General features: G+C 45.9%; 3 protein-coding genes across 3 annotated transcripts; all 3 read left to right on the top strand.

The window, feature by feature from the left end:
* The first annotated feature begins 323 nt into the window (after positions 1–323).
* LOC109781973 (uncharacterized) lies at positions 324–3673 on the top strand. The gene is made up of 2 exons (XM_020340562.4): positions 324–803; positions 2098–3673. Exons 1-2 carry the CDS (start codon positions 493–495, stop codon positions 3425–3427), a joined length of 1641 nt encoding a protein of 546 aa, XP_020196151.1. The 5' UTR covers positions 324–492; the 3' UTR covers positions 3428–3673.
* A 509-nt stretch (positions 3674–4182) lies between these two features.
* Positions 4183–5576, top strand: LOC109781974 (uncharacterized). Its single transcript, XM_020340564.3, has 3 exons — positions 4183–4470; positions 4555–4749; positions 5384–5576. The coding sequence occupies exons 2-3, from the start codon at positions 4591–4593 to the stop codon at positions 5447–5449; spliced, it is 225 nt and encodes a 74-aa protein (XP_020196153.1). The 5' UTR covers positions 4183–4470; positions 4555–4590; the 3' UTR covers positions 5450–5576.
* Positions 5577–10096: 4520 nt separating this feature from the next.
* LOC109781972 (GDT1-like protein 4) lies at positions 10097–13909 on the top strand. The gene is made up of 9 exons (XM_020340561.4): positions 10097–10465; positions 10591–10659; positions 10758–10880; positions 11012–11110; positions 11199–11271; positions 12629–12714; positions 13027–13110; positions 13372–13431; positions 13524–13909. Exons 1-9 carry the CDS (start codon positions 10385–10387, stop codon positions 13710–13712), a joined length of 864 nt encoding a protein of 287 aa, XP_020196150.1. The 5' UTR covers positions 10097–10384; the 3' UTR covers positions 13713–13909.
* Positions 13910–23885: the final 9976 nt, after the last annotated feature.

The following is a 23885-nucleotide window of genomic DNA, read 5'->3' as shown; positions in this document are numbered from 1 at the left end:
TCCGGCCTGTAGGAATGGATGGAGGCACGGCCAACCATGATGCACAGCTTTTCGTCCAACGCGTTGAGAATAAACCTTTTTTTTTCTTATGACCGCAATAGCCGGCAAACATTCCCTTGGGGATGATATTTGCAAACATTTCTATGACAATTTTTTCGAAAACACATGACAAAATACTAGTATAAAATTGGGTCATCTATTTTGGAACGGAGGGAGTACAGGACAAATTTTGATGTGAAATTTGCCCTCTTCACTAGAAGGAATTGCTATCTACCCGCAACATAAAATATCGCGAAAAACATTCGCAAATGTAACCCCAGCGAACGTTGGCTGAAAAGCATTACCGTTTCCTTATTGTTTGCTCTCGCCACGAAGCCAAAGCAGCAGAGGAGCCAGCCAGCCACCGCTGACCCGAGGGCACCGCCGCCCTCCTCCGTGCGCCGGTAGCCACTCGCCAGAGGGAGAGAAGGGGAGGAAGAGCGGCCGCATCGGATGGGGGTCCTGGGAGACCGCTCGGGGTGGTGCTTCTGCTCCGGCGGCGGGGCCAAGCTGGAGCGGATCAAGTCCACGCTGCTCGCCACGAAGGGTCCCGCGCTCGCGGCCGTGTCCTTCCCTCGCGGCGGGGAAGGGGCAGGAGGAGGAGGTGGAGGAGGAGGAGGAGGGGGGAAGCGCGGGGGAGGGTTCCTCATCCACCGCGCCCTCCTGCTCACCACACACGGGACCGTCCCATCAGCCGCCGTGGCGGGCGCCGCCGAGGTCCAGCTCAGCCACGGCCGCCTCCTGGCCCGCCTGGTGCCTCAGAGGTAACTAACCCCGAAGACATTGCTCGCATTTTCCTGCTTGGTTTTCGCTTGGGGTTGTTTGGCTGTGCAATGCGGTGCCAAATGGTTTGCATTTTTTTGTGTCGGTTCCGCCCGGAAGTCGATTGATGTTGCATACTGCTCCGTGCAAAGATTTGATTATGCAACACCTTTGGCAATTTCTTTGCGCTGCACTCGTGCTCTGGCTGTTCATGTTGTACCATGGTGGAAGAAGATCTGGTTTTCGTCTTCAAATTTAGGAGAAGCTTATCGTTTTCCGTAGAGATTCTCAGTTGCAATGCTGTTAAAAATGGCTCAAGGTTTTGGCGGATTTGTGGGTCCATGCCATATCCGTTCCTCAGTTCTTGCATTTGGGCTAGAAGGCGCAATCTCAAGAGTTTGGTGGTGGTGGGGTTGACTTCAATATGGTTCAGGGAATTATTTGAGTTTGTCTTGTGATTATGGACCTCGGCAATCTTGATGTTATTAATGCATCCAGTTATTGTAGCAACCGTACGTGCAAGGGGGGACACAATTTTGATTTAACTTTGGAAGATCAAATGCAACCAGGGGTAGATAGATTATAATATACTGCTATTACTTTAGTGAAAAACAAAGATATAATACATTATGGAGTAGCCAATTACTCCCTCCGTATCAAAATATAAGACGCTTTTTTACACTATCATGGTGTCAAAAAACGTCTTATATTTTGATAGAGAGGTAGTACCAAATAAGAATGTTCGCACCTTATGTAAGTCATAAAATGGCTTCTTGTCATGTGTTGATGTATGAAGGATTGAAGTTGATTTTGTACATACAATAACCTGCTGTAGCCGCATAGGATCACCTCACCGCTCTGTACAGGTAGACATAAATTCTATTTAATTTTGGATGCTCGACTGATAAGAATCAATGGGAGGTAATATCTGCTGAAAGTGGTCCTTGGTTCCATTTATTCACTCGATTCATGGGCGCAGGATGTGTTGTTTTTAATGCATTCTTTTCTCAGGATGGGCTCAATCTGGTTTTCCTCTAGAAAACTTCATTATCTAACAGTCCAACAGCGTTTGTAACTTTGTTGTATGAATTCTGTGAACAAAGAAAAGGTGATATCAGTGAAGTGGTTCGTGTGGGAAAAAGATGCAGTGCGCTGTGCACGCATTCTTTGTGCTACTGGAGCCGGAATGAGCTTAGCAAATACTCTATTTACTTTGGAGGAGCATTTACTCTAATGATCCTTTATCTGCCTTTGCTAGCATTTTTACCAGTTCTACATGTTGTTTCTTCATTTCAGGTTCTTCATTACTAGCCCCATTCTGGACCTTACAATAGTCGGGCTTGATGTCTTGGATGAAGGCTCAGATTCGCACGGGCAACAGCCTCATTTCCTGAAAACCTGCTTGAACCCCAGTTTGGACCTTGGCAGTACAGTTTTGCTCCTGGGCCACACAAACAGAAGAGATTTGGCAGTAGGTGAGGGGAAGGTTGTTATAGCAACTGACAACCTTATAAAGTTCTCAACTGATGAAGTCTCATGGCATCCTGGATCTGCTGGTTTTGATATGAACGGGAATCTAGCTTTTATGGTCTGTGATCCGATGAAGCTTGCACCTTCTACACCTACAGGGTATGCTTCTGCATCATCAACTGCGCTCCTTGCATCAAAGATGGATGTGCCAACACAATTTGGGATCCCCATCCCTGCAGTATGCGAATGGTTAAAACAGCACTGGAGTGGTAGCTTGGAAGATGTTAGCAAGCCAATGATGCCCCCTGCACGATTGATATCTGCAGCAGGACAACGAAGTGAACCTTCTCTGAGTCATCTTCATTATATTAAGACCACTGAGCGAGAGGGTGGGGCATTGTCATCATCGCAGATGCCAGCAAGACCGACACGGCAGCATGGGTCATGCAGTTCAGCATCTGCCAAGATTTCATATGGTGAAAATGATTCTGTTAATTCACACTCCTTTCAAGGCCAACGAGATCCAGCCTCACAGGTGCCCGGACCTAAGGAGCAACCTGGTTCGGTCATGGATAGCTTTCCTCCTGGGCATCCAAGATCTATTTTCTTACCGCTTCCTCTAAAGCAAATGATGCCTGTCGATAATAAGATCAAACCGAACTGCTCGGTTTCAGATGAATCACGGGTAGGTAATGCGCGAATCAACTGCGATGCTATGCACAATGTTGCTTACCAGGAAAACTGCTGGAATGAGGCGCAGTCAAGTTCTTCACCACCGGCAATATCAGAACAAGGAGACAAGAGGGACGGCTTCAGCAGTGGGGAGGAGACAATGTACTCCGCGGAAACTATGGAAAGCAGAAACATTCCGAGTCCAAAGGACAAGAGGCCCCAGATAGTTGGCCGGTCACAGAGTTTTGCGAACCATAGCAAATGGGATTCACCTAAAAGTGTTGAATCTTCGAAAGGGCCGCCCTCAAGGTCGCATACATTCATTCCTTTGAGAAAACCACACTTGCAAGCTGCATCAATTTCACAGAAAAGCCAGGTTTATTTTAGCCCCACTGTCTCCTCCAACATGAAAAAGAGGAACCTTTCTCAGATTCCCATGAAACCTCGTCAAAGTGCTCAAGTCACCTCCAAGTGGATTACCTGATAGGATCCCCGTTCCCTCTCTCCAGATCATACAAAGATATCGCATCTGTCGGTTTAGTCAGTTCCACTCAACATCTCCATTTTGCTGTAGTCGTGTCATGTAAATGTATACTAGCTGTAAACCACGCGCTGATGATTCTTTGAGCTTAACATTAGCTAGCATATTCCCATCTTTTCTATGCTTACTCTGTAGGGTAAAACCTAAAACGAATTATCACCAGAAATATAGCCTTCTTGGTTTCAGTCAGGTACGCTGTTGAGTGTTGAGGATGCTGCGGCGAAGACCAAGATTCTGTGCAGGGAGCGATGTTCAGGAATGCTTTGCCACAGGCAATCAGACCTGTATCATCACCTACATTGTTATCCTGTAAGCCGAATAAGCGAACGGCTCCATGTTTTCTAAAACCAATCCCTTCGTGTTTTGCAAGCTAGAGCTTTTTCCATATGCATCCTGTTCTATGTGGTGATGTATGTTCAACCCACTGCGCTGCATATGCAACGTTGAGTCGAGATCTTTGTATGATTCTATATATTTTTTATGGTCTACAAGAAATGCATTTTTTTTCTTTGTTCAACAAATTAATATATGTGGTGAATATTTTTTATATCTGCATTAAGAATTTTGTAATGCATCTTTTTGCACTGGACTAGAAGAGCATATAACACATTATCACAACATGGCGATCGTTTTTTTAGAACCGCGTGGACAAATTTGGATAGTCATCAAATGAGAAATAAGACTGTAAATAAACTCGTGGCAATGGACCACCGGCTGCAGAATTTGGACTTGGTTTGAAGGGGGGACAATTTGGACTCGCTGAGCTGCAAAGTGCAACGGGTTGGTTCCCCTTGTTGCTTCGACTTTTCTCGCCGTCCGATCCAAGATCGTGCGGACCACAGCTCGAGCCGCCGGCAATTGCATAGTCCGCGAGGACCCCGACGCTCGAACCCACCCTCTCCGGCCCGTCCCTCGTCCCCGCGTCCGACGACCTGCTCCACCGCGCCGATCGACCCCGTCTCACCCACGCTGCCGCCGGTGATCCGGTAGCTGTTCTTCCCCGTTCACCCAGCCATACTTGTCTATGCACATCTCTCTCTTGTACCCACGTCTAGGGTTCATGGCTTCAGGGAGGCAGTCGAGGGGACAGCGCGCGACCGGAGGGGATGCGGCAGCAGCGGGGCGTCGGCAGGGGCGGGGGCCGGCGGGATCCCGGGCTGCTGACCAGGGTGGTGGACAAGGTCTTCCGCTTCGTCCGCCTCGCCGAGTTCGAGATCCTCTTTGTCCTCTTCTTCCTCATCGCCTTCATCCTCTTCAAGGATCTCGTAAGCCCGCATCCCTCTCGCCTTCTCCCCCCGTTGAACATTTCGCGTCTGACTAACACGGGTCAAAATTCTGGTGCGGCACCTGCTAGCAAGAGATCTAGTAGGGTGGTCTATGCCCCAAATTGGCATCGTTCGCCTGCCTTTATGGTGATTGAGCGTTTATAGAGAAAGAATCAATTGAAACCGTAGAAGAGATGGTAGTAGCTAGCTTGGAATTTGGGAAGTATTCTGTCTGTGGCTTGGAATTTGGGCGGTGTTGAATAATAGAGGTCGAATGTAGGCATTGGTGTCCATGGTTACTGCTGGAAGCCTCCAACTATGCTATTCAAATTGAAACTATTAGGCTTGCTCGTCTGGATACAGTCTATAATGTACTCCCTCCGTTCCAAAATAGATGACTCAACTTTGTACTAAAGTTAGTACAAAGTTGAGTCATCTATTTTGGAACGGAGGGAGTAACTGTGAATCTTTTAGTCAGATCATGCTACTTGGAGGTAGAGATGTATCAGTGGTAAATCATATGCCTGTAGTGGAACAAGTGTAGTCTGCTTTTATATGATTTGCTATATCTGGTATTCTGGAATTTGCTATATTATCGTCTTGCACTAATTATTGAATGTGTCTTTTGTTACAGATGTCTCGACCAGACTACAACCAGATCTTTGTCAAGAAGCCTGATCAAGATGACCGCTGGCCTTAGAGGGTAGGAATCATAAGTAGTGTAATCATCTTTTTCTTACTGTGTTGCGGTATGTACATTCTGTAGAGGCTCATTTAAGTTTCCTTGTTATGACTACTTATTCGATACTTTAAAGATGCTTTTGACATGCTGCCGCCTCCAGTTTTCTCTAAGATTCATCTGCTCACTATTGCTTTTGTGGTTGTTTTGTATGAACCCTGATTTTTCCGTTCTCTGCAAACAAGCTGCCACACAATGTTAAGTGGGCATAGTGAAGTCACCTATATTTCTTCTCCACAGCATGACGTTTTCTTCATTTATATCATGTGACATCCCCATGATCTCTGAGCGATTTGGTTTATGAAATGCAGTACTTTCTTTGGTCAGTAATGTGTGCCGAAGATTACCACCATTGAGGTCTGGACGATTGGCTCCGACGGTAATCTTGTTGAGAACAAGCTTATATGGTTCCTAGTCACTCGGAATCTTTGAAACCTAGATAAGCTATGCATCTTATTTTAGTCATCATTTGATGATGGGTCCTCCTTAAAGATCCAAATGGCGTTCTTCATTATCATAGAACAACTGAAGTTATTGATAGCTCTGCTTTGTAGAAACATGGTGTGTGACTATCAGATAAATATCTCACAATATCCACTACATAGATTCATGGGATCATGGTTATTAGATTTCGCTCTAGCTGTTATATTGTTTCCACAAGTGGATATTTTGTTTTTGGTCATATATAAGGTGCATTGAGCATTTGGGTGCCATGAGACTTCAGTCACTATTAGTTATCTGAGCTTTTATTTTGTTGATTGTTATACATGAACCTATGATGCTCTTTGAGCAAAGAAAATTGAAGGCCACTTAATAATACGGATAATGTGACAAATGTTGTTGTACAGCTTTGCTATTGGATTGAATCATCGTTCAGAGTGTTTCTTAAAATGAGCTCAGTGGCTGTTAGAGAAAGGGAATGTTTGATGTGATATAGCATGCATTCAATTTGACATGCACATATCAATTCATTTTACAACTGGATAGCTCTGGGATATCCATTGATCGATATCGGAGTTCTCACATATCTGAAATTTAGCACATTCAAACTTGCGGCAGTTTTCTGGGGAAACACGTCTTCTTGTGAAACGAAGTTTTTGGTGTCTAATTTTTGTGTGGTTGCGGCAGTATCATCTGTTTCTAGATAACCAGCATGATAAACCCCTATACCTAACTGGTTCTTCTGACAAGAAAAGCTTACTTAACATCTTAAGTACTGTGGTACTAGGTTGCTGGTCAACTCTAGTAACTCACTGAGAAGCCTTGGTCGACACTCATACAAAAGCTGACCATGTCTTGTTTAGCACACCCCTTTTCCTTTGTCATGTTACTTTGGAAGTGGAATGTCAAATTTTCATTTTTAATGCCACGTTTCTGTGTCAGTTTGATCTCCTCTCAATGTGATTTGCCCTAATGCCGAAGTGATGGATTGTCGGCGGGCGAAAAAATAGCCCATACGATGCATGCTCACAGACTCGATCGGAGATCAACTCTCTGATTGAAGGATGTAAAGGATCATGATTTCGAGAAGGTAACTGGACTATTGATTGCCAGCATTTCGTTGGGACGTCAAAATCATGTCAAATGCATAGATGTTTGTTGTTCGTCATAACTTTCACGTGGTCCCTTGGAATCGGGAGGTTGTCACGTAAGAATCAAGTTCATTTCCTGTAATGATAACATTGGAAGCTTTGCTTTGAGGTACTCCTACTAGCATATACATGGCCCTGGCTCAAAGTCAGATTTGAGCCATCGGAAATGATACTGTCCGTTCGTCGATGCTGATTACTACTCTCTGCGTTCGTAAGTGAGCAACTCCAACGCGCCGACCCGTTTCATCCGCACACGTTGGTTTGAGTCGGACAGAAAAGTCGACCAACGCGCTGACCCAAACGGACGCACGTCCGCTTTGGGTCTGCCTGCCGACCCATTCCTGGCCATTTTTTAGCCTTATTTATGTCGGCGCGGACACGAGACGGACGCGCGCAACGCACGCCTACTCCTCCCCCTGGCCTGCTAGTAGGTGGCACATTGGTCATCCTCTCCCATTCCAACAGCAAACCCTCGCCCGCCTCCTTCGTCGACGCCGTCACCGCCCATTTTCCGGTGCCTCTGCCAGCTGCCAGTGCCGCAACATCCCCCCAACCCTCCTCCAACACCGCCACCTCCCACGTTGCCGCCACCGCCGTCTCGTCGTCGGGGCTCCGAAAGCATCCCAGCCCCACCTCCCGGACACAGCCGCGACCAGGGAGCCGCCCGCCAGCTCCTTCGTTCTGACACCGGCCCGCTCGTCGGACGTCGGCACGCTCGTCAGACGCCGCCAGGGTAGCCAGCTGGTCCGAGGGCAGCGCGACTCCTTCGTCGACGACGCGCAAGTTGTTCGACAGGTTGCCAAGGTACAAAATGGACTTCGCCGACGAGTTCTTTTTCCATAATTTCCTTTGCGACTCCGACGATTCCTCGTGCGATGAGGATGAGGAGATCTTGGCTGTCGTGTTGGTCCATCACCACCTCAATAGCCAGCGGCCGTTGTTCCGTGGCTCCATTCCGGGGCACCTTCCGGCGTTGAATCGTAACCGAGAGAGCGGGCATTTCCTTCTTTGGAAGGACTACTTTGACACAACGAACCCGTTGTTCAAACATCAGAAATTTCGGCGCCGTTTCCGTATGAGTAGACATCTTTTCAACCGTATTAGAGAGGGGGTGGTCGAATACAATGACTATTTCGAGTGCAAAGAGGATGCCCTTGGAAAGATTGGCTTCTCCTCTTATCAGGAATGCACTGCAGCCGTCCGGATGCTTGCATACAGAGTGCCCAATGATCTCGTTGACGAGTACGTCCGTATGAGCGAGCCTACATGGACTCCATGTACAAGTTCTGCAAGGCTGTGATTGCTGTGTTTGGCCCTGAGTACTTGAGAGAGCCGACTCCTCAAGATACAGACCACTTATTGGCGATGAATGCCAGCATAGACTGCATGCACTGGGAGTAGAAGAACTGCCCTTCTGCTTGGCAAGGGCAATATAAGGGCCATGTCAGGGCTTGCACTGTCATACCTGAGGCCGTGGCATCACAAGATCTCTGGATCTGGCACTCTTTCTTCGGCATGGCCGGATCACACAATGATATCAACGTGCTTCAACGCTCGCCGGTGTTTGCAAGGCTTGCCAAAGGCAACAACCCAGCGGTGAATGTTACTACCAACGACCACAACTACGACAAATGTTATTGCCTAGGTGACGATATCTATCCTCAGTGGACCACTATTGTGAAGACAATCCCCAACCCTGTCGGAGAGAAGAGGAAAAGATTCGCCCAAGAGCAAGAGAGTGCTAGGAAGGACGTCGAGCGTGCCTTTGGTGTTCTGCAATCTCGATGGGGCATCATTCGGTATCCTGCTAGGACTTGGAGCACGAAGAAGCTATAGGAGGTGGTGACTGCTTGTGTGATCATGCACAGTATGATCGTAGAAGATGAGCGTCCTCAACGTATCTACAATCAAGGGTTTCAGTTTCAGGTGAGAATGTTGTGCCTGAGCATGGAGGAGCGGCAACGTTTGAACAATTCACCCAATTTCATCATGAAATGCGTGATTGGGAAACTCACATGCAGCTGCAAAATGATTTGGTCGGGTATATGTTGGCTCATGTTGGCAACCAATAGATGTATCTTTTTTATTTGGCTTGTAAAACTATGTGAGAACAATTTAATTTATATTCGGGCTTGTAAAAATATGCTTTATATTTGGTTGTGAAAACTATGCTTCCTTGTGAAACTATATATTTGCTTGTGAAATATGCAAAGTGTTTACTGAAACTGAAGGCCGGCCGGCCACGCCAGCAAATATGGGTCGGCGCCAAATCAAAAAGAGGGCGGACACCGAGCGGGTGGCTGGCCCAAACGGATAAAAAGCAAACGAATATACCATTCGTTTGAGTTGACGCATTGGAGTTGCTCTAAGTGCTTTTAAAGATTTTCATGTAGACTATATACGAAACAAAATGAGTAAATCTGCAATTTAAAATTTGTCTATATTCAGTAGTATCAAAGAAACAGGGGAGGAATCAGTTTCATGCACTCCAAATGCGACGCACACGCGTCGCCCAAGTCAAAGCAATCTTTCAAGCAAAACAAAAAAGAAAGATACTCGTACTAGCATCTTCATCGCGATTCACGAGGCCCGATGCGTCAACGCTTCCACGTGCGTGAGCGAGTAGTAAATCCAGGGAATTCTTGGTCACAATGGGGACGGGAGCCGGGCAGAGTTTGGTTGAATCCAACCCGACGCAAACAGGCCTCCCCTTTCCAATGATGCGGACTGACCTTTGTTCAAGTGCAGGCTTTCTTTAGCGACGTCACGAGCACGTCATCCCGCAGCAGGCGGGATCAGCACTCTACTCTTTTCTTTTCGGTTTATAAGGCTCGATTCAAAAATCTCACGAGCACGTCTGATAAACCCACGTCGCCGCACTTGCGTACGGCGCGTCCCGTTCTATGCACGTGGCACGAAAAATATATTGGCTATTCATTCTAGCAGACGAAGTTGGACGCGATTTTTCCTCAAAAAGAAAAGTTGTACTGTAGTACGCGAATCCTGGGTAGCATGAGAGCTCACGCGTTCCAGCGTTGCGTGACAAGGGCGGGGCGGTGGGTGAGCGCGCGAATCGGCACGGGACGGCGCGTCGGTGACACGGCAGGGGGCAAGAGAGAGCACGGAGCGGAGCGGCCAGCTAATATTTTCGAGCACTGGGCCCGTCCACTCCACCCCCCACGCCGCCCCGACCCCGAGAGAGGCCGAGGCCGAGATCCCGGCCTCTCGCCGCCGCCCCCTCCCCTCCCCTCCCCCCCTCCCCTCGCGCAACCCCCCACCCCACCCACTCGATCCGCCCGCCCCGATGCCTCGGCGCGCCCTCACCCTCCTCCTCCTCGCCCTCGCCGTCTCCGCCCCCTTCGTCGCCTCCGCCGCCGGGGACCAGGTCAGCGCCCCTCGCCCATCGGTCCTCACCCACCCCCCCGCGGGCGTGCTCTCTTCGCCGTTTGCCGCCTGCCGAGTTCCCCTCTGACTCCGGGCGCGTGGCTGATTTTGTTCTCCTCTCTACAGTTTCAGGGTGCGCACGATGCCGCCGCCGGCAACGCCACCACCACGCGCCGCCTTGACCGCCGCACCAAGGTCAGTTCACACCGTACGCGCTGCGCCCTGGTTTTGGGAGCTCACTTGTTGTTGGTCTCACACAAAGGCCTCCCCCGGCCCGTTCTGTTGCTTCCCAGATGTTCGTCCACACGGCGCGCGGCGTCATCGGCGGCGGAGGCGACGCCGGCGTCGAGCAGGAGTCCGAGCTGGGCCTCTTCGACGCCTTCTTCGCCAGCCTCTCCATGATCCTCGTCAGCGAGGTGACCTGCCATTTCATACAAATGCTGCTGCTACTCCAGTGTCTCTGAATTTGCTCTCCTGCCTGTATATGCATATTCTGGTTTATGTGCTTATTACTCGGTGCTGCTTGTTCATGCCTTGCTGTGTGAAGATTGGCGACGAGACGTTCATCATTGCGGCTCTCATGGCGATGCGGCACCCCAAGTCGACGGTGCTCTCCGGTGCGCTGTCGGCGCTGGTTGTCATGACGGTATGTGAAACTGCAGCATCTGTTTGTTTGGCAGAATAGGATCGCAGTTTAGTGTTAATTACTCCTGTTGCATTTTATGCTCTTTTAGGTACTATCAACTGGGCTTGGCAGGATCGTTCCGAACTTGATATCGAGGAAGCATACTAACAGCGCAGCAACTGGTATTGACTTATCTGATTGTTAGCTTGATGTCCATTGATTCTTCAAGCTGGTGGACATCCGGGACATTGGAGAATATTGGTCAAATCATGAAATGAAATGGCACAATATGACCATAATTGTTCCAAAAGCCACTGTTCTTAAAGCATTGATAAACGTTTTAACATCAACTTGCTAAATACTGATCTATGCAACTACCTGAAATATGCATTAGATGGCCACCATTATCCAAAAACCAAATGATCCAGTTTTGATATATTCTCAGATAGAAGTTTAGAGGTTTGATACTTGCACCTGCATTTGCTAGAATCCTTCAGAATTAGTGCCTCTGTACAATTACAAGCCGTGCAAATTCCTGTAATGCTGTAATTATAGATAAATGCCTTTCCCCAGTCCATGTGTTGATTTATTTCTCCCTGAACCCAAGCGAGCCTCTAAATTAGAATTGAAAAATTGCATAAGCAACAATCTTCTAGTTTCCCTCTATCTTTATTTTATTGATATGTAAGAGTTCAGACAACAAGACATATAGAGCGCTATACTGGGATTGCCAGTTTAAGCAGGAATGCACCACTCCATGGCCTACTCACTCAAAACCACAGAAAAGGGTCCCCAGTTTCCTTTAGTCTGCTGACGTAACCCTTCCACAATCGTTGCCATGCTGTAAGAAGATGCACACCAATAGGGTGAGACTGAGATATCAGCTTCTCTTTAACCAAGATCTTATATCTAGTAAACCATAGTACCCACCAAGCAGTGGCAAAACCAAATCACAACATTCAAACTATAATGTCATTAAAGAAATATATCTCGTTATGGACTGTGCTCTCATAACAGTGTGCAAACAAATTCAAAGTCTAGCTATCAAGAAATTAGTGTTGGCAAAAAGAAAGAAGCACATTTAGTTACCATGGAAATGTGCCAGTGCTAGTGAGGCTGTTCAAAACAGGGTTCCTGAACTTGTGCATAACTGTACTAAACTCTTCTTCGCCTTTTTCATGGAAGGCCTAGTGCAAAATTAGTGATACATCTGTGGAGATCCGACCACACCAACTTCACATGAGTTTAGCAAACCGGGATTGAAAAACCGTACAAAGGAGCTCCCGTCGGTCTTGTCATGCTTATAATAAGTTGTTGATTACACATATACTCCCTCTGTAAACTAATATAAGGTCGTTTAGATCACTACTTTAGTGATTTAAACGATCTTATATTAGTTTACAGAGGGAGTACACTCTTTAAATCTCAAGTAAGGTATTTCGTGAAATATGCATGTTTTGCCAATTGTATAGCACCAGCACGCAGTTAATTCACCAGTTTGTCTAATACTAACACCCTCCTTTTGTGTTTGTGCTTCAGTCCTTTACGCGTTCTTTGGGCTGCGACTGCTTTACATTGCTTGGAGATCAGATTCTAGGGCATCACAGAACAAGGAAATAGAAGAAGTATGTGCATTCCTTGCATGACTCTTTACCTCTACAACTGCAAATTAGCTTACTTTATTCTTGTTTACCACGTAAACTGCTGATCATAAGACATCTGTTTGGGTTGCGATTCATTTTCTCAAAATACCGAATCAGACTGCTGAAGCATAAACATTGATTCATGTGGATACACCCTTACTTTTGTGTCAATAGCGGTTTTAGCATCAACTGGATATGTGTATCATGCATTGCTGTTGGCTCTAACCTGCTCTTATAATTTTTTGGTGTGCTAATTTAAACACCTGGTAGTTTTTAATTGTTTGAAATATGCAGGTACAGGAAAAGCTGGAAGCAGGTCAAGGGAAATCAACATTTAGACGTGTGTTCTCAAGGTTATGTACTCCTATTTTCTTGGAGGTACATTTCCCCTCCCTTTCTCATTTATGATTTAATGTTTCTTTCTTGATAACTATGTTTTCTACCATCTCATTTAAGATACAATTATATGGGATTGGGAAATCTCACAATTCCTTCTTTAGTCTTTTGCATAGGAGTAGTATATTTCTCTTCACATCAACTGTCCATATACAATGCTTGATAAAATATGCCTTCAGTGACGCTGCAATGAGTGCAATGCCTATCAACGGCTTTATTTATGACTTCTTTTTTATGATCCAGTCATTTGTGTTGACCTTCCTGGCTGAGTGGGGCGACCGAAGTCAGATAGCCACAATTGCGGTATGACTTGTTTCCTTTCCGCAATCAAATTCCCAACTTGTCTGTTGTCAAGCAAAAATCCATTTTAACCAGTAGCATGTTTCGAAATGCAGCTGGCTACGCACAAGAATGCTGTAGGTGTTGCCATCGGAGCAACCTTGGGGCACACCATCTGCACGTCATTCGCAGTGGTGGGCGGCAGTATGCTTGCTTCGAGGATATCGCAAGGCACCGTAGCCACCATTGGAGGCCTCCTGTTCCTTGGCTTCTCTGTATCATCATACTTCTACCCACCATTGTAATCGCACCCTGTGCTTCCTGCATCAATTTTTTTTGCATTTGTTGGTAAGATCACACTCCGTAAGCCCCGTCACCTCATCTTACTTAGCAGCATGTGATGCCTGGCATACAGTTTTTCGTTGTACCACGACACTGATATATGTATGGAGTAGGGATATGATCACTGCTAATATATACAAGTTGACCCGATTCCAAGAAATGGGTATCCTGAGCCCCGATTGCTTTGTCAATCTGACAGCATTTCTTGGACATGACCACTGTAAAATATATTGATGTTACATCTAGCTAAACTCTTAACCAACTAGCGGCAATGGCCAGCCGGCTTGGCTAGTAGTTGAACCACCAGCTCCACCGGCCGATGATCTTGCCGACGTACTGGTGGTCGTGTTTCGTGTAGTGGCACATGGTGGGGAAGATGCCGAGGATGTGCTTGCAGTCTCTGAGCAGCACGTCTCCGACGAGCTTCTTGTCCCGGTGCTGCCACGGCGCCGCCTTGGTGGCGTGCCTCCCGGTGACGAGGAACATCTGGCCATCCTGGAACAGGTAGCGGCACCCGCCGGCGTTGACGGCGCAGAGCTTGGCGTAGGGCTCGCTGCTGTTGAAGACGACCACGTCCTGGAGGAAGTTGCCCATGTAGCCCCACTTGCAGAGAATGGCGTAGTGGTCGGTCTGGGGCTGGAAGAAGGCGTGCTGCGGCTTGTAGGGGTCCAGGATGAAGTAGTGGAAGTACTCCCAGTTGCCCGCGAAGGCGGCGCGGCAGCTCAGGATCATCTGCCCGCCGGTCATGGTGCTCAGCATCCCCACCGTGTGGTTCTGCTCCGGCGACGCCACCGCCACCTTGGGCCCCGGCGCGTGCGGGGACAGCATGCCCACGAAGATGACGATGGACGGGATCGCCACGAACACGAACGGGATGGAGATGATGGTCAGCCGCCGTAGCAGGTCCTTCTTCTTGTCCTCCATCAATCAAATCAGTCTCCTAGCTAATTTATTATTATCAGGTCTCCCCTTTTTCTCCTGCCTTCTTGATTGGTAACTCCTCTGGGTGATTGTGTGGCTGACAAGGTGCTGCGAAATATAGGAGCTGCCCTGCAGAACAGAACAGCGTGCGAACGTGATGCATGTGTCGATCTTCATAGGCATGGTGCTTATATTTAGAAGAGGGCAGTCTATTTTTAGGCCATTTGTGGAATTGTGGTTGACAAAAGTGATCTTTTGCTCTAGTTGAACATTCAATGATTCGACCAGAAGATCCAAAAGAAAACACGAACAAGTTTATTTGTTTGATTCATGACCAACCGGCAACCTTAAACTGCATGCTCTGCGTTCCAAAACCGTCCTTGCTTGTAAAAAAAAACATTCTTGAAGATTGCTTGCGACATCGATTACATCTTGCGAGGTTGCATGCATGGAGATATGTCAAAAACTGATGCAAGAGCTTGAGGCATATCTATTTGCAACGCGTACCTGCAAATTGGATTTGGCCGGAGTGAATCACGGCGACGGCCGATCGCTCTGCTCGGTTTGTATGTCTCGCCGGTCGCTTGTGCAGAGGAGGATTGGGACGGGGGCCAGAGGCAAGGGAAGAAATGGAGAATGGAGGCGAACCGGGAAAAAGGAGATCGTTGCTGGCGTTGTTTCCAGGGAGAGAGAGGAATGAAAGGTTTCTCAAGGAAAAGCGTGCATGGAAGATAAATGGTGCCTATATATATGTGTTGGTAGCCTTGATGCGACGTAAGCACCATATTTTTTTGGGCGATGCGAATTTATGCTTAAGACGTTTTTTTTTTCAAAAACCGACACGCGGGATAATTGCTCTCGCATTGCATTAGAAGGAGAATCTGTTCGGTTAGCGTGTCTCTAAAGCATCTCCAATGGCAACCCACAATTTTTTTCCTCATCCGTCCGCGGACACGGAAGGAGGCCGCCATTCAACGCTCTCTGCATACTTTAAACCCGCATTTGAACTAACAGGACAAAATTCATGCAAACCGGCCGGTATTCATCAAAGTTCGGATAGAAAATAGCATAAAACATTCATACATAGCATGCAACTTAAGTCTGGTACAAACAATGTCTCTAATTCGACTAGATTAACCGAATGTCCAACAAGTTTTTCATCAACGGATCATGTCGTCCCACATATACTCCCCCTTCAGCTTCATCCAACAGTGTGTATACGTAAATGGCCGTCCCTTTGTCCCATGGTACATCACGGCAGCGCGTGCGGACTACATAATGTGTAGGCCAACATTGAGTGAATGAGTGGTTTAAACAAGTTGAGCAAGAAGAAGCAAAATTTACGATCTCCTCCTCTGCCGCCTTGCCTCCGGCTGACGAACCACTTGACAAAACTTGGTGATGCTGATCTGGATAGCGTACCATCGATACTATAACGACTTCATATTGCGTTGTTGAATGATGTACATGTCATAGGGCGAATGTGCTTTCGTGCGTGAAACGGTTCATGCACTTGCTGCCAGAAGGTCCCCCCTTTGCTCCTGCCTATGAAATCCACAGATATGGCCAACCACACATTGCACAATAACTCATCCTCCATGGCCGAGTAGCTCGCCATCTTTCGTATTCTAGAAAACGACATAGCTTTGAAAATAAGCTCAACGACATTTGACAGAACACCTACCAGCGTGTGGTGTCCGCCATGGAGGTCGTCGACAGGGGGTAGAGTGTACCTGGGTACAAATGGCTCCACTATGGACAACGTTGTTGTAAAAGGCGAGCGGGCGCGTCGATGCTAGTTGTGGATGTCCGGCAATGCCTCTATAGCGACCGGAGACGTACAAGACGACGGGGGAGATGGAGGGTGCGGATGCAAAGCAAGGGGGAGAAGGGGCGTTGTGGAAGGAAATGGGGCCGTAAGGGGGGATTGGGTGGGCCGGGGATGTTGGAGTCCTACGTGGCTGCTGTCCGGAGTCCCGCACCCCCACCCTGTCTCCAATTTGCAGAAGATAACATGTCAGGACCGTGCCGCAGGCCGATATCCGGACAGTGCAGTTCGGATGTATGCATGCGGTTTGAGGGTCGGCGTTGAAGATGCCCTTATTTTAGCTTACGAGGTGAATGTCCGTGCGTTACCGAGGAGTATGTATAACAATATGAGTGATATGTTTAGGTTGGTCCTAATATGAAACCTTATGTTCTTTTTAAGCAGCATATATGCTAGAATATTTTTGGTGCAAGTTATTTGATATTATCAATAGAAAACTTAAGGTCATACAATTTCTTGATGTAAACTACCGGCATCTAAAACTGAAGGAAACCAAGTAAGAAGAGTGTTGATGTAGTATTGTAGGGAGGCGATTGGTGGCACGTAGGTGCGGGGCATGCATATTGTGGATCGTCGATCTGCGTCGGAAATATGTTTGAGTATATCATCTATCTCCCCTCGTACAACCCTCGGTAAGTATTTGTAATTTGTTCACAACTTTAAAGCGATATACTTGTTCATCTACGGCCCATTTCATGGGTACACATATTTTTATAAACAACAGATGCAAGAAGTGGAACAACTTAGTTGTGGAAAAACCATTCGTTTTTTCTCTCTTCTAGCCTGTCCGTTCTACTAGTCCATTATTCTTTTCCAAGAACTTTTGTCTTCAAGCAGCAATGGTGTAGAAAAAAGGACATAACCAATTTTGTTCTCGGCGATTGAAAGACATGAAACATATTGACAAGAGGAGCACAGATATATTTGAACTCTTTCAGGAATATGTCAATTGTTCTTGTATGTGATCTACATTCAAGTTTCATGTTGGTATAGTGTTGTATATTTTTTGTATGTGTTGAATCTCATTGTTCATGTTTATGCTGCTAGTTGTCTGTTTTTGTAGTTGTTTTGATCTCTTCCAAGCGCTCTTATATTAGACGTATAGAATATTTGTGGTATATACTACTTTTATTTGCTTTCCTACAATGAAAAGAAAAATGGAGGTACTGCGTTTAGTAGGTAAAACGTTATTGGGATAATTTTGATACACAGAAACATACAACTGTCAGAATAAACAAGTTAGTTATGGAAACTAATACTTAACTGACACGTCACACATGAGTCCCCGGTTAAGTTCCTGGGACTAAAACTTAAGGTTATTTGATTGTATTAGTGACTTAATCACTTAACTGTAGGGGAACATGCTACCGAACAACAATTTTATGCTAAACTATCACATCTAGGGACATTATGAAGAGGCAGGTCAGATCAGTGCCACCAACTAGCAGAGTAGCCAAAGCAGTGTAGATTGTACCTCCCAACTAGGAGAACTTCTTCGAGACGATCGGTCATCTACAGTCGAAGTAGACGGCCCGTCTGAGGTATCCACATGTACTAAAGTAGTAATTCGGTAGCAGCAAGTCATCCAAGAGAAGAGCTTTGAGAAAACGTTGTCTAGCTGGAAATGCCATGGTCTCCGCGTTCCTACCATGCCACGTCAGACGGTCCACCCATGGAGATCCACACGTGGGTAGGGGCAAGCAATATGGACCATGGCGTCTCCCTATAACGCAAATGCCACGATGGGTGGTGTTACATGAAAGGGCCAGGTCGTGAAAATGTTTGAAGGTAGCGTTATTTCATGCTAAACTTCATCATCAAGATCAAAAACAGTGATTTTGACCTTTGTTGCGGTTGACTTTCAAAGTTATGTGTGAAAACCTTGTGGGGTTAGTGTGCGTGTGAGTGGGGGGGGGGGGGGGGTGAGGAGAACATACATGGGGAGAGGTGTGACGAAGGACGAGCGAAACAGGGAGCCTTACGCCTTTTATAAGCAGGGTATATTGATAGACAATGAAGTAGTTTCAATCTAGTTGTGCATGCTAACCGAAGTACGAAGTGAAATAATTAAGCATTTATGTGCAGAGTATTATAATTGTATTTGATGTGGCTTAACATTTGAGTTTGAGATTTCATGGGGTGAAAACCCCTCTACTTAATTCATCGTGAATTGTGAGGATGCACAACTGAAAGTGCAACTAATCCCTGGGTGGTTTTGGCAATTCTTAACAATATATAGCTCATTGAACTAATATTCTTTCAAGATAATCATTTCAGAAAGTTCAATGACTGGCATGGCATGGACTAGAGATGTGGACCCCTCAAAATGCTAAGGACACATATTGACTCAAGCTCAAGACTCTACATTTTCATTTTAGTGATCCAAGATCACATTGAGTCCATAGGAAAAGCCAATACTATTAAAAGGGGATGAGGTGTTGCTTAATGGCTCGTTTTCTTAGAATGCTTAGTGATATGCTCCAAAATCCCTCAACCACTTTCTCATTTCCACATATGAACCAAATCAAAAGTTAAACTCGGCCCCACCGATTTGATCTATCCGGCGCCACCGAGTTCATTTGACATAGCCATAGCCAGAAACCCTAATCAGTTCGGTCTCACCGATAGGGATCTCGGTCTCACCAAGATGGGATTGCAAACTCTCTGTTTCCCTTCGTAATGTTTCGGTCTAACCGAGGTGAGCGATCGGTCCCATCGAGTTCGCAATGCAAACTCTTTGTTTCCTTTTCGTAACGTTTCGGTCTCACCGAAATGAGTGATCGGTCCCACCGAGTTTGCCTGACCAACTCTCTGTTTGCCTATTACAGAAATCGGTCTCACCGAGTTCATGTGATCAGTCTCACCAAGATTACGTTATGCCCTAACCCTAACACAATCGGTTCCACCGAGTTGACATGTCGGTCCCACCGAAAATCCTAACGTTCACATTTTGAACTAAACTAGTCTGACCGAGTTTTAGTATTCGGTCCCACCGAGTTTGGTAAATTGTGTGTAATGGCTATATTTTGTGTGGAGGCTATATATACCCCTCCACCCATCCTCCATTCATGGAGAGCCATCAGAACGTGCCTACACTTACAACATTCATTTTCTGAGAGAGAACCACCTACTTATGTGTTGAGACCAAGACATTCCAATCCAACCACAAGAATCTTGATCTCCAGCCTTCCCCAAGTTGCTTTCCACTCAAATCATCTTTCCACCATATCCAAATCTGTGTGAGAGAGTTGAGTGTTGGGGAGACTATCATTTGAAGCACAAGAGCAAGGAGTTCATCATCAACACACCATCTATTACCTTTTGGAGAGTGGTGTCTCCTAGATTGGTTAGGTGTCACTTGGGAGCCTCCATCAAGATTGTGGGGTTGAACCAAGGAGTTTGTAAGGGCAAGGAGATCGCCTACTTCATAAAGATCTACCCTAGTGAGGCAAGTCCTTCGTGGGCGATGGCGATGGTGGGATAGACAAGGTTGCTTCTTCGTGGACCCTTCGTGGGTGGAGCCCTCCATGGACTCGCGCAGCCGTTACCCTTCGTGGGTTGAAGTCTCCATCAACGTGGATGTATGATAGCACCACCTATCAGAACCACGCCAAAAATCTCTGTGTCTACATTGCGTTTGCTCCCTCCAAACTCCTCCCCTTTACCTTCATATGCAATGCTTTACATTCCGCTGCTATACTCTTAGCATTGCATGTGTAGGTTGATTGCTTGACTTGTGTTAAGTTGCTAAAATCTGCCAAGACATAAAATTGGGAAAAGGCTAGATTTTATTTGGTGAAGTAGTCTAATCACCATCCCTCTAGACATACTTTTGATCCTACAAGTGGTATCAGAGCTTTGGTCTCCATTTGCCTTGATTTCCATAGCTTTGGTGATCATAGCCTTGGTTTCACAATCTAGGAGAGTATGGCGTCTAGTGAGGGAAATTACCACCAAAGAGGTACTTACTTTGATGGCACTAATTTTGCTAATTGGAAGCATAAGATGAAAATGCATATTCTTGGACATAACCCCGCCGTTTGGGCTATTGTGTGTATTGGCTTGTAAGGTGAATTCTTCAATGGGAGAGAACCGAATCGTGCAGCTACCGCGGAAGAATTGAAGATGCTGCAATACAATGCTCAAACTTGCGATATCCTCTTCAACGGATTGTGCACTGAAGAATTCAAAAAATCAGCCGTCTTGAGAATGCAAAGGAAATTTGGGATACTTTGATTGATATGCACGAAGGTACCGACTCCATCAAGGAATCCAAATTGGATGTGCTTCAAAGTCAGCTTGACAAGTTCAAAATGAAGGATGGTGAAGGTGTCGCTGAAATGTACTCTAGGCTTGCTCTCATCACAAATGAGATTGCTGGCTTAGGAAGTCAAAAGATGACCGACAGATTCATCATCAAGAAGATCCTAAGAGACTTGGATGGAAAATATGATACCGTGTGCACACTGATCCAAATGATGCCCAATTACAAAGATCTCAAGCCAACAGAAGTCATTGGTAGAATTTTTGCTCATGAGATGTCACTCAAGGATAAAGAAGAGCTTCACAACAAGTCTAGTGGTGCTTACAAAGCCTCATGTGATACTCCTACATCATCAAGTGAGAAACAAGCCTTCAGTGAGGAATTGAGCCTAATGGTGGAGAACTTCAACAAGTTCTACAAGAGTAGAAGCAAAGAAAGAAGTTCCAAGTCAAGGTCCTACAATGATAAAAGATCTTCTAGTCGTGAGCGTAATTACTACAATTGTGGAAGACCCGGACAATACTCCAATGAGTGTACGACTTCCTACAAAAGAAGATAAGACTCACCTAAAAGGAGAAGCAAAAGAGAAGAATCACCTCCAAGAGAGAGAAGGAGTAGAGATGATTGTTATGAACGAAGAACCTCTCGCAGAAGCAAGGATCTGGAGAGGAAGGACAAGTCATCAAGGAGCTACACAAAACGAAGACATCAAGCTGATACGTCTCCAACGTATCTATAATTTTTGATTGTTCCATGCTATTATATTATCTGTTTTGGATGTTTATGGGCTTTATTAAACACTTTTATATTATTTTTGGGACCAACCTATTAACCCAGAGCCTAGTGCCAGTTTCTGTTTTTTTCCCTTGTTTCAGTGTTTCGCAGAAAAAGAATATCAAACGGAGTCCAAATGGAATGAAACCTTCGGGAGAGTTATTTTTGGAACGGAAGCAATCCAGGAGACTTGGAGTACACGTCAGGGAATCAACGAGGAGAGCACGAGGCAGGGGGGCGCTCCTGCCCCCCTGGGCGCGCCCTCCACCCTCGTGGCTCCCCTGACCGACTTCTTTCGCCTATATATACCCATATACCCTAAAACCAACGGGGAACAGAATAGATCGGGAGTTCCGCCGCCGCAAGCCTTTGTAGCCACCAAAAACCAATCGGGACCCTGTTCTGGCACCTTGCCGGAGGGGGGATCCCTCACCGGTGGCCATCCTCATCATCCCGGCGCTCTCCATGACGAGGAGGGAGTAGTTCACCCTCGGGGCTAAGGGTATGTACCAGTAGCTATGTGTTTGATCTCTCTCTCTCTCTCGTGTTCTTGAGGTGATACGATCTTGATGTATCGCGAGCTTTGCTATTATAGTTGGATCTTATGATGTTTCTCCCCCTCTACTCTCTTGTAATGGATTGAGTTTTCCCTTTGAAGTTATCTTATCGGATTGAGTCTTTAAGGATTTGAGAACACTTGATGTATGTCTTGCGTGGGATACCCGTGGTGACAATGGGGTATTCTATTGATCCACTTGATGTATGTTTTGGTGATCAACTTGCGGGTTCCGCCCATGAACCTATGCATAGGGGTTGGCACACGTTTTCGTCTTGACTCTCCGGTAGAAACTTTGGGGCACTCTTTGAAGTACTTTGTGTTGGTTTGAATAGATGAATATGAGATTGTGTGATGCATATCGTATAATCATACCCACGGATAATTGAGGTGACATTGGAGTATCTAGGTGACATTAGGGTTTTGGTTGATTTGTGTCTTAAGGTGTTATTCTAGTACGAACTCTAGGATAGATTGAACGGAAAGAATAGCTTCATGTTATTTTACTACAGACTCTTGAATAGATCGATCAGAAAGGATAACTTTGAGGTGGTTTCGTACCCTACAATAATCTCTTCGTTAGTTCTCCGCTATTAGTTACTTTGGAGTGACTCTTTGTTGCATGTTGAGGGGTAGTTATATGATCCAATTATGTTATTATTGTTGAGAGAACTTGCACTGGTGAAAGTATGAACCCTAGGCCTTGTTTCCTAGCATTGCAATACCGTTTGTGCTCACTTTTATCATTAGTTACCTTGCTATTTTTATATTTTCAGATTACAAATACCTATATCTACTATCCATGTTGCACTTGTATCACCATCTCTTCGCAGAACTAGTGCACCTATACAATTTACCATTGTATTGGGTGTGTTGGGGACACAAGAGACTCTTTGTTATTTGGTTGCAGGGTTGCTTGAGAGAGACCATCTTCATCCTACACCTCCCACGGATTGATAAACCTTAGGTCATCCACTTGAGGGAAATTTGCTACTGTCCTACAAACCTCTGCACTTGGAGGCCCAACAACGTCTACAAGAAGAAGGTTGTGTAGTAGACATCACAAGCTCACGTTGGTGAATGGGTTTCCAGCTCCGACTCCGACCATCACTCCGACTCAGAATATACTCAAGATGAAGGTGTTGCCGGTCTAGCACTTGTGTCAACCAACTCCTATGACATATTTGACTCACCAAATGAAGGAATTGGAAGATGCTTCATGGCTAAAGTCCCAAAGGTATCACATTCCGAGTATGTTGATTTCAATAGTGATGAAGATGATTTGCTAGGTGATGATGATTTACTTGTTGACAACTCTAGTGATGAAAACTATGATGAACTTGCTGTTAATCATGCTAATCAAGATAAAACAAATGACGATGATAATAAGTAGATTGAGAGTCTAACTAAAGAACTAAACACTCTTAAGTTAGCTCATGAAACTACCTTGGAAGATCATCGAGAGATTTTAAAGACTCATGAGAAGCTACGCTTTGAAAAGCTCAATCTTGATCAAGGGCATGGGTTCTTAAAAGCAATCAATGATGATCTTCGTAAGAAAAGTTCTTCTTACATTGTCAAGCGTTTACTCTTGTCTACTAACATGCCACAAGTAAAATCTAGCAAAAAGAGTACGAAAGATTCTTCTTGTAGTAGTAACAATAATCATTCTGAATCCAATGTTGTTGCTTCTAGTTGTTCCCTTGATTCCACTAATGATTCTCTTAGCCAAGTTACACTTGAGCAAGAAAATAGCTTATTGAAGGGAATTATAGAGAAGAGTGTTTACAAGA

The sequence above is a fragment of the Aegilops tauschii genome, chromosome 7 (assembly GCF_002575655.3).
Source record: "Aegilops tauschii subsp. strangulata cultivar AL8/78 chromosome 7, Aet v6.0, whole genome shotgun sequence".
Classification (NCBI taxonomy): Eukaryota; Viridiplantae; Streptophyta; class Magnoliopsida; order Poales; family Poaceae; genus Aegilops; species Aegilops tauschii.
Note: the sequence above shows the minus strand (reverse complement) of the source record. Positions and strands in the feature narration are given on the sequence as shown.